The following is an 11425-nucleotide window of genomic DNA, read 5'->3' on the forward strand; positions in this document are numbered from 1 at the left end:
CTGCTTTTTGTCGATATGTTGTGTTCTTTTTAACGGAAATAAAAAAGTGTGTTATTATCATTCCTAAGGTCTATTCAAACTGTCTATTTGTAAATTGATCTATGATGTATGTTGCAGTCCGAGTATCAAACCCCTGTTAATATATTTTGTTTGGCTTCACGTATTTTTCTTATAAGTATGAAAACATGTTTTAATATTGATAGGATAATAGTACTTATAACTAAGTGGCATATTCATTAATCCCGATACTCGTATCATCAATTTGTTTGTTGTATATTTAAATTTTAATACTGTTAAACCTGGCAAAAACTTTGACTTGTCTCTATATATTTTAACAGAGTTTATACCCGAATGGCATTTATAAATTAAATGATTTCGTTATTATCTTGGTTGTATTGATTGTATCAGTTTGTAAAACGAAATGACTAAAAAAGATCAGGTGGTTATCATTTTTCCATTGGAGAAAAGGTTTATAATTTACACAAATTTCCATAATATGTTTCGTATTTCTATTCTTTTTTTTCCCGTTCTCTTTTTTATGTTTTTCCCGTCTGAAGACAAAATCTTTGCCGCTTGTATATGACGTCATCGCCACTCGCTGTTACAGATTACAGTACTGTATAGTGAGCAGTTAGCGACATCTAGTGGTTCATCATTGTAGCACGTTCTCAGTTCTACCCATAATGCTACGCGCTGTTGTTTGTATTCAATTGATTAAAGACGCGATCTGAAACATGGTGTCAGGAGTGGCTGGCTAAAACTAGAAGCAATGGCAAACAATGAGATTCCGGCGCCGGAGGGCATGAAAATGTTCGGAGATTTGGCAAAGAACTGGGACATTTTTCGTGCTGAATTTGAGGATTCAGTGTTAGCCACAGGGCTAAACGAGAAATCTGAAGAGGTGCAAGCTGCCTCCCTGAGACGGCTAATGGGTAACGAGTGCCGCCCCGTCTAATGCATAACGTGGTATTGACGGAGGATCAAAGGTAAGACCCAACTGCCATCTTAAATGCGCTGGGAGTATTTTAAACCTGCAAGAAACGTGATTCATGAGAGATACATGTTCAGTTGCTGCAAACAAGAGACGGATGAGCCAATAAGCAGTTTTTAACAAGGCTAAAGGAAAGAGCTACATCGTATGATTACTGTGGGTTAAAGATGAGATGATTCGTGACAGGCTCGTGCTCGGGGTTGCAAGTGAGGACACTCGAAGGCGCTTGCTGCGTGAGCGAGACCTCATGTTGCCAGCGGCAGTCGAAATATGTCAGCTTGCTGAGCTGACTGAGAAACGCATGAAAACCATGGAGAGGCCGCAAGTACAAGTGGACAGTGTGAATGCAGCAGAGAGACAGACAAGAGGTATAGAATGCTGGACAAGAGAAAAGAGCAGTTGGCCTGCAAATACTGCGGAAACAGCCACAAGCGTGGCAGGGAACAATGCCCAGCCTACGGTAAGGCATGTCGGGCATGTGGCGGCGCAAATCATTTTGCCAAGGTATGCCAGGCTAGTAACAGAACCAAGAAAGTAAATGTGCTGGAAGCTACAGTTTCCAGCACATTTACTTTCTTGGTTCTGTTACTAGCCTGGCATACCTTGGCTAAATGATTTGGTCCTCTTGTCTGTCTCTCTGCTGCATTCACACTGTCCACTTGTACTTGCGGGCTCTCCATGGTTTTCATGCGTTTCTCAGGAGTATTTTAAACCTGCAAGAAACGTGATTCATGAGAGATATATGTTCCGTTGCTGCAAACAACGGAGGAGGAGGCCCGCGTGGTCGTCCTGCGCAAGGAGGTGGAGCAGAAGATCCGGGCGGCACGGGCCAAGACGGAAGATATCAACGTCCGCCTCCGCCTCAAGGCTCTCATTGATGCCATCCGAGTGGTCGATGAAAAGTTGGCGTCCACCAGCGTTTCTGTCCTCAAGGTAGAATCCTATCAATCGTCCATTGCTTTGTTTGACAAATAAATAGTGGGACTTTTTTTTCTTTAAGGAAATGACCACGTATAGTAAGGCTTTTTTTTTAACCTTTTTTTACCTCAAGGTAGAATCCTATCAATCGTCCATTGCTTTGTTTGACAAATAAATAGTGGGACTTTTTTTTCTTTAAGGAAATGACCACGTATAGTAAGACGTAAGAGTCGTCAGTGGCACAAACAGTAATCTTGGCTTGGATGGCACCCAAACAATCCAGCTGAATGCTACCCTCGCTGGTGATGTACTGCTGAATGCAGTCGAAGCTGCCCTGTGGGTTGTCAAAGATGTTAAAGTTTAACATGTCACACAGACAGCAAGTGGTAGTGGGCTTGCAGCACAAACATTACATTGAAATATCTTTTTGGTCTTTGTAATAATTATTATACTAATAACAATAATCTGCTTAACAAATGATGACCACAACACCCTCAACAAAATTGGTGGGCAAGTAACTATAAAAGCAAAACGGTTTCAGCATGGAACTGAATTGGACACTCATTGATGTCAATGGCAGGCAATACATTAAATACCATCAACTATTTAAAGCAACTTTACCATGTTATTAGAGCCGTAACATAAGTCAATTTCTGTTTTTAATCATTAAAATGCCTTTTCTCTTTCATCTCATTACATCACAGACAGAGCTTCAACAAGATCTTTGGTTGTGGTCCTTTGACTCTTTCATCTTCAACAACATCACAGAGTGGAGCCATGTATAAATATTTGTGAGGATGGGTTTACATACAATTAACCTTACGGGTACTTCAGCACTTTTGTCAATTGAATCAGTTCAGAAAGACAGCTTTTCACATAAATCCAGCAATGGAGGTGCTATCTTTCATGGGGTAGGTAAAAACTTGGAAATGTAATTTTTGCAAGATTATTATTATTTTTATTTGATCATTGGAATTTCTAAACTGGAAAGTTGTAACCATTAATGGTGGTCTGCTTGTATCTAATTATCTGCTCTTTATAAATGATACTTTTTGATATTGCATCATCCTTATAATCCCAAAGACACTGTGTTTACGTTGTATAATTGTTTTGTTTTCTAGAGCTCACTTTAATGCCAGTGTTGACTGTGCAATTGACGAACTCCTCCAGATGCAACCCACTTCTTTGTCAGAGCGGGAGCAGCACATGTACAATGTCGAGGCAAGTCATGTCGAATGGAATCAATATTAAAGCTCATACTCAGTTTAAGTGGAGCATAACAAGATAGTTTTGGTGTGTGCTTATGCAGAAAACCTACATGATTTATGCTTTTGGAAAAGGAGAACAAGGTTCCGTCCGATATCTCAGCTGAAACCATGAAGCAGTGGTTGCTGAGCAGCATGAGTGAGTACCAAAGGCTCATGTGAAAATGCACATATGCACGTGGAATAATTTATTATGTATGCCCATCTTAAAGGTTCTGCAGCTTTGAAACCAAAGTGCATCTCGGGATGTTCGCTCTTCTGCAGGAGGTGAGTTCAGAAAAATAGTCAGGATACTGAATCTGGAATTCTTTGAATAGTGTGTGTGTTGTAATGCAATATTTCAATGTTTTTTTTTGGAAGGAGAACTAAATTCATGTGTAAGCATAAGAAAATTAGGATATACTGAAGAATTTTGTCCCTCGTAGGAGTTTGTATATGCAGTATATCGACATTCAGGTCCCTTTCCATTCACTTGAACGTAGCAGTGTGATGAGGAAGAAGAGTTTGGGATTTTGAAATGAACTGATATTCGAATTGATAATGTGCCATTTTTGCATTTTCATATCCTAATTTTATACTCGTATCTCCAGTTGAAATAATCATATCATATGTGTAAATGGTGTGCATTCATTTGGGCCAAATTGAAATAATAGTCAGAACAAAAGTAAAAACTTCCAAGTTGCCACTGCATTGTCAAATTGTAGCAAGCAGACCTTTAACTTGTGACTGTGTTTATGCATGCAGGCCTGGACGAGGGCAAGGCGAATGTGCCTGAATCAGATACACGGGCAAGTCTGCAAGTATTTCACCCAAGAAGTACACCTTTCGCAATTGTTCAATAGAAAGGTAAGGAAATGATTGTCTTTACAAAATAACCCACGTGAGACAATTTGTAAACTCTCTCTTTTTTTCTTGCGAACGTCACACTCGAAGGCCTCCGCAAGTACCTTTCAATCGCAACCCCCCTAGCCGAAATGGACATGAAGATATTTCTGCATAATCTAAACCTGACGCTTCAGAGATCTTTGAGCAGCACTGAGATGACTGAGACACAAAGACTGACACTGGACTCAGATTTTCACCGTGCCACAGCGCCCATTGTGGGTCAAATCCTCCAGTTTGCTCTCCGTTCTATTTTTGCAAAGCTGAACACGACTGGGAATGAGGAGCCCATCGCAGCAACATTTGAACAAAAATCTGACTGCGCCAGCAAGGAGACATTTCTTTTGTTAAAGAGCCTGACAGCTGATGGGAGGAAGGATCTGCAGTAGCGGCACTCTTTCCTGTTATGAGTGCAGCAATCTATTGCTCAAAGAGCTCCGGAGGGACTCCACATACTCATGCAGGGTGTGGGAGGTGATGTCCATGATGGACATCATCCTGGCCAGCATCCTATGCCCCCCCCCCCCCCCCACACTGCCTCCACAGAGTCCAGTGGACAGTCCAGAACAGAGCTAGCCCTTCTGACCATCTTATTCAGCCTGTTCCTGTAAATGATAGGTTCATTAATAGTTAAACTTTAATAAAAGAAAGACATCAGAGCACATAATCCAGCGTTAACTTGCAAGTGAGAATCCATCCTGACTCGTCCCCGATCATTCTAAAGAAAGACATCCTCTTCTGTCCATTTAGTTGCAATAGAATCAAAACAATTCAGGTTATCTTATTCAAAACAATTGCATAAGCTAACCGAATAACACAATTAAGGTCAAAAAACAACTGCAACAACAATTTCATATCAGGTCTTCAAAACAACAATTAAGGTTGGAAACCAAAAACAACTGCATAAGAATTTACATAAGCAAGCAAAATATTAGGTGAAACGAGAAACACTATTTTAAAACAAAATGCGAGTATTTTCGGAAGTCGATTCGGTTATCGCCATCTGCTCCGGAATCCAAGTCAAAGCAATTTAAGAGTCCTTCACAGATTTTCATTGGGAACCTAGATCAACAGTCCTCGGAGCCCGGGACTGGGTGAGCTGTCAAGTCAATAGTCCTCGGATCTAGGCAAAACAATTAAACGTCCTCGGAGCCAGCTGCAGGGGGAAGTGTCCTTTGGTAACAGTTATACTGAGCGTTTGTCTGCTTATAATGATTAATATTTCACATATACATATAATGATTAATATTCCACATATAATGATTAATATTTCAAGCACATTTATAATAGTACCCAAAATAACCCCAACACTGACTCTCTCCATGCTCCCGCATCGCCAACAGACTACTGCATAAAACACTAGATGCCACCACAGTGTCATAAAAGGTCCCCAGCAGTGTCCTCACACTCCAAAGGACCGTTGTCTCCTCAGGAGGTAGAGGTGGCTCTGTTCCCTCTTGTACAGGGCATCCATGTTTGTGGACCAGTCCAGTTTGTTGTTGAGGTTAACACCCAGGTACTTAAAATTGTCCACGTTTTCAATCACATTGATTTTTTTCTTGTAAATGTATCTACTCGTTCACTTGGCGTCCTTGACCACCTTTCACACCACCAAGGACTTCTAAGACAAGAAGAAGAGTTGTCTATTTTTTCCCATGCTCAAGGCTATTCTTGAATCCCAGAGCTTGAAGGAATCTTGGAGGAGCAGCTCGCCCTGCGACTTTATGTTTTCATGGAAACCTGAAGGAGGAGAGATGAAGGTGGCGCGTAAGCAAACTGGACCTGAATCGTGAGAAAATGTTTTGCCATCTTGACATCATGTTCAGTTACCTTCCAGCACGGAGAGATGCATGGCATCATTGGCTTTCTTGGGAATCCTAAGATCCTAAAATAGGCCAAAAGACACTTACGTTGAGACATTGTTCCCACAGAATTGAGAGAATTTACTGTGTAGGTATTGCTCTATGCTCTGTTTATGTGTACTATAGCAAGTTTAGGATTACACCCATGTTCATTTTAGTGAGCTGTTTTCATTTGTGTGTCATGAATGTCATTTTCCTGAGTAACAATGTTTTTTGCATACCTTTATCAAGAGGGGATATTTGGTGATTCTCTGTACTGGCTTCAGCAGGTAAGGGTTGATTGAGTTTGCCAGTCCATGCTTCTGCTGAATTTTCTGTTGAAGACGAGAGAAAAAAAGCCATTGTAAGATCATGAAAAAAGTAAGATGGCGGCGCGCACTGACGCAGCGGCTTCAAGCTCTCCAGTTCGGTGTCGTTCGTTATCTTACAGTCGCCAGGATTTACTCACTATCCGAAGGATATGCGATACATCCGATTTCTTAACACACTCTCCGGGATCTCCGTGGCTAGCCAGCCCACCAAAAGCACGTCGAAGGCGGCGAAGGGACAGGAAACAAGCGTGGATGCCGGGCGGGCCTTGCTGCTAAGCTGAAACAACAACCACACCGAGCACCGCTTCCTAGTATCCTTTTGACCAACGCCCGATCCATCACCCACAAAATGGATGAGTTGGAACTTCGTATTGCTACCAACAGCTTTGTTAGAAACTGTAATATTATTATCATCTCAGAAACGTGGCTACACCCGCATATCCCCGACGCGGCGGTATCGCTAGCTAGCCGAACGCTTTTTCGAAACGACCGTTCAAAAGTATTAACAGGCAAAAGCAAGGGAGGAGGACTGTGCATGTATATACATAATGAATGGTGTTGTGACAGTAAAATTATTGACACTCACTGTTCCCCGGATTTAGAGTTATTAGCAATACGATGTAGGCCCTATTATCTACCAAGAGAGCTAAACGTCGTCATAGCAACGGCTATCAATATACCTCCGAATGCTAACGTTAACACGGCACTTAACCTCCTGCTAACGGCTGTAAACAAACAACAGCTTGACCACCCCGATGGAGTTTTTATTGTCGCTGGTGATTTCAACAAGGCGTGTTTAAAGACTGTTTTACCTAAGTTTATTCAATATGTAAATTGTAATACTAGAGGAGACAAAACTCTTGACCATGTCTATTCTAACATCAAACATGCTTATAAAGCCACTTCCCTCCCTCGCCTAGCTGGATCAGATCACCTCTGCCTATCTCTCACCACCGCTTACACTCCACTCCGGAGGCAAACAACGCCACAAATAAAGACAATAAAAACTTGGCCTGACAACGCACTCTCTCAGCTGCAGGACTGTTTTTCCCGCACCAACTGGGAACTTTTTGTACACGACAACCTCCAGGACTACACGGACTCTGTACTTTCTTACATAAAAAAACTGCATCGACAACGTCACTATAGATAAACGAATACGGGTTTTTCCTAACCAAAAACCCTGGATGACCAATGAGACACAGGCACTCATCAAATGCCGTAACTCCGCCTTTAGATCAGGGGACAAGATAAAATATAACGCTGCCAGAGCTGAGCTAAAAAGAGGCATTAAAAAGGCCAAGGCAGCATATACCAAAAAAATTGAGGAGCACTTCACAGAAAATAACCCAAAGAAGATGTGGCAAGGAATACGACATATTACCAACTACAATAACAATAATATGTCTGTTAATGCAGATGCCTCATTAGCGGAGAAATTGAACCGTTTCTTTGCTCGCTTTGAGACTGACACATCAGACCCAGTCTCAACACCCCCTCCACCACCCGGCAGCAATTAACTGACGTTCCGGGAACAGGAAGTGAGACTGGTAATGCGGTCTGTGAACACCAGGAAGGCTGCGGGCCCAGACGGAGTACCTGGGAAGGTGCTCAAAGCCTGTGCTGACCAGCTGGCTGGAGTCTTCACAAATATTTTCAATTGTTCCCTGCAACTATCCATCATTCCATCTTGTCTGAAATCTGCCACCATCATCCCTGTCCCCAAAAAGCCTACCATTGGCAGCATGAATGATTATAGGCCTGTTGCCCTCACGCCTGTGATCATGAAGTGCTTTGAAAAGTTGGTAGCCCGCCATATCAGGAATACAATCTTTCCCTCAATTGACCCTCACCAGTTTGCTTATAGAGCAAACAGGTCCACTGATGATGCTATTGCCATTGCTCTTCATACAGCACTGAGCCACCTGGAACACCCTGGGAACTACGTGAGGATGCTCTTCATTGACTATAGCTCAGCCTTCAATACCATAAAACCGGACATTCTGACTGACAAACTCTCCCACCTTGGACTATCCTCTTTCATCTGCTACTGGATTAAGAACTTCTTAACCAACCGACCACAGACTGTTAGACTTGGTCCCCACCTCTCTTCCTCCATTACACTAAGCACTGGCTCCCCTCAAGGCTGTGTACTGAGTCCTCTTCTGTACTCCCTGTACACCTACGACTGTTCACCCACCCACCAGTCTAACGCCATCATCAAATTCGCTGACGACACCACTGTGGTCGGACTCATCTCAGGAGGGGATGAGTCGGCTTACAGAGATGAGGTCAACAATTTGTCTTCGTGGTGCTCGGTGAACAATCTCACACTGAACACCACGAAAACTAAAGAAATAATCTTGGACTTTCGCAAACACGGCACAGATCTGGCCCCACTCCTCATAAATGGAGTATGTGTAGACAGGGTCCAGTCCTTTAAATTCCTGGGGGTCCACGTCACGGACAAGCTCTCATGGTCTACAAACACCACGGCAGTGGTGAAGAAGGCTCAGACACGACTCCATTTCCTCAGGGTACTTAGGAAGAACAACTTGGGCACCAATCTTCTGAGAACCTTCTATAGAACCACTGTAGAGAGCATCCTGGCGTACGGCATCACAGTGTGGTACGCTGGAAGCACGGCGGCAGACAAAAAGGCCATGCAGAAAGTGATTAACACTGCCCAGAGGATTGTCGGCTGCTCTCTGCCCTCACTTGAAGACATTGCCAGCCCTCGTTACCTCAGCAGAGCCAAGAACATCATAGGGGACCCTTACCACCCTGGTCACAATCTGTTCCAGCTGCTGCCCTCTGGCAGACGCTATAGGTCCCACAAAGCTCGGACAAATAGGCTTAAGGACAGTTTTTTCCCCACATCCATCAGACATCTAAACTCGCGCTAACATAACACACATTCCCTTCTGCGGTATATGAATAGATGTTTGGTTGGTGATCTGCCTCCTACTAGCTGACTTGAAGTAAGGTAAGTCGAAGACAGTGTGAGGTAATCGAGAGGTAAGCGACCTGTATCCACAACAGCGGAATGACAAATTACAAGTCCGTAACTTACACTTATTTAGGTCTTTTGCCGATTAAACGTAGCTTATGGAGAAGCACCATCAATTTCGTCACACGCAGTTTCTGCGTGTGATGACAAGTAGGCTTTTGTGTTGTGGTAATGACGACATGGCCTATGTCCGATTATTATTATTATATGACATTTCATGTGCTTTCGTTGAATTGGCTCCCTTAGACATTGAACTTACATGAAAATATTGCACAGCATGATCAACGATGAGCCGAGTGGATTCTTCATAGTTCTTGCAGTAATCGACATAATATAACTGGAACTTATCAGACTATTAACAAGCAAAAAGCTAAGAATTCTTAAATGGGTCATTTTTCAGTCCGAATATTGTTACTGAGGAAGCAATACATACCCATTTGACAAAGCACTGTCCGACATCTTCAGGGACGTCTTTGTATTTTTCCAGCTCTTTGAGAAAGATGCTGAAGAAAGATAGGAAGGACATGGAAGGAACTCCATTCAATATATTTCAACATGGTGGAGTGTTGAGTGGAGTTGTGACAGAAAAGTCACGACTAATGCTTACTTGTGATGGAATTCATACAGCTCCAAAATGTTCCCAAAGATGACATGTTCCATATTGTTGATTCTGGCAGGGATCTTCTCATCCTGCCTCAACATCTTCTTCACATAATTCTGCATGTTGCCAAACAAACACCCACTTGGTTAAAGTTTGTTTTAAAAAACAGAAAGCTTTTGAATAGAAAATTAACTCACGTCAAAGCATTCCTGTAGATCTCGCACGTAGGCCTTTTCAGTTTGAATCAGCTCTGTGAAGATGAACCTGAAGGGAAATGTCAACAATTGACTTGATGTTCTTCTCTTGGAGCTGGAGAACTTCCGCAATGACAGCAGCCATGTCCATTTGGAGCTTCGAGTTTTTTCCTGCGGACCTGGTTCTGGTTTCTGCAGAAAAAAAGTAGAAGAAACCATGAATAAGCAACCCCTGATATGCACATCAAGTAGTTTGATACACAAGTGGCACTGAAAGGTGAGTGTAGTCCTCCCAGTATAAATGAATTGGACGTTTACCGCTGTCATTGGCAGGCAATAGATTAAATACATACTATCCATTTTTTAAAGCAACTTTTTCATGTTATTGGGGCCATAAAGTAAGCGAACTTTTCTTTTTAATCGTGTAAATGTTTCTATTTTCATGTTATTCAATTGTCATTGATGCACCCTGCATTTTCGCTTGAAACACAGGGAGAAAGAGTCACAATAGTGATTCGTTGTTGCTTCCTCAATCCAGCTTTACTGATATCTCTTTATCAGCATGTAAGGACAAAAAAAAAAAACAATTTACACCCACACCCACATATATATATATATATATATATATATATATATATATATATATATATATATAGAGATAGAGATAGAGATAGAGATAGAGATAGAGATAGAGATAGAGATAGAGATAGAGATAGAGATAGATATATATTGGCAACACGTTAGAACCCAAAACATAATGTACAATTACACCCGTTCAGTATATGGTCATAACTTGTGTTATCTTTTCTTTTCACAACTTCGAGAAGTCCTTCTCAACTATTCGCCTGGGTAAACAATGAAATATCGATAACATAAATTCTTTGCTATAACCGTCATAGACACTCAGGGTAATGGCGCCCGAGGTTAGTGTCCTGAATGTTACATAGATATCCATGACCCGGGACTCGCACATTCACGCTCACACTTCAAAAGTAAATAAACATTACAAAACATTATCTTCTCCCTCACACGCTAATGTGTGTATATTGCAGTGGCGGTCCGTGCATTTTCTCGTAGCGCCTTCAATGGGTAAAATCCACTTCCCAGCAGCATTTAATGATTAAATACAAATACTGGAGCTTTTCAGACATTACAACCGGGCCGGGGGGTGATTTTCCCGGGGAAAGACAGCGATGAACGTCAATGGCGTACCGGCAAACATTGCCAAAAAATGGGGTAAAATCCAGCCGAAAAAAGCATTTATTGATTAAATACAAATACTGGAGCTTTTAAGACATCAGAACCAGGCCCGGAGTATCATTTCCCCGGGAAAAAGAGTGCTGAACGTCGATACGTCCAAATACGTCCATAGGCGAAACGGCAAAAATTGC

The 11425-nt window shown here is 42.1% G+C and overlaps 1 protein-coding gene and 1 long non-coding RNA gene across 4 annotated transcripts; one reads left to right on the forward strand and one right to left on the reverse strand.

Annotated features, from left to right (window-relative positions):
- Window positions 1-2628: 2628 nt before the first annotated feature.
- LOC144065672 (uncharacterized) lies at window positions 2629-4022 on the forward strand. 3 transcript variants are annotated; one of them, XR_013297255.1, is made up of 5 exons: window positions 2629-2820; window positions 3031-3130; window positions 3219-3313; window positions 3387-3441; window positions 3919-4022. It is a non-coding gene; the product is annotated as an uncharacterized LOC144065672 (long non-coding RNA). The 3 variants fall into 3 exon arrangements; XR_013297256.1 differs by lacking the exon at window positions 3387-3441; XR_013297254.1 differs by having other exon boundaries at window positions 3387-4016.
- A 953-nt stretch (window positions 4023-4975) lies between these two features.
- Window positions 4976-10263, reverse strand: LOC144065630 (triple functional domain protein-like). The gene is made up of 7 exons (XM_077588631.1): window positions 10038-10263; window positions 9847-9956; window positions 9673-9742; window positions 9499-9591; window positions 6140-6232; window positions 5887-5941; window positions 4976-5796 (listed from the first exon to the last, which is right to left on the reverse strand). Exons 1-7 carry the CDS (start codon window positions 10251-10253, stop codon window positions 5678-5680), a joined length of 756 nt encoding a protein of 251 aa, XP_077444757.1. The 5' UTR covers window positions 10254-10263; the 3' UTR covers window positions 4976-5677.
- Between the last annotated feature and the right edge of the window lie 1162 nt (window positions 10264-11425).

This window comes from Stigmatopora argus, chromosome 20 (assembly GCF_051989625.1).
Source record: "Stigmatopora argus isolate UIUO_Sarg chromosome 20, RoL_Sarg_1.0, whole genome shotgun sequence".
Classification (NCBI taxonomy): domain Eukaryota; kingdom Metazoa; phylum Chordata; class Actinopteri; order Syngnathiformes; family Syngnathidae; genus Stigmatopora; species Stigmatopora argus.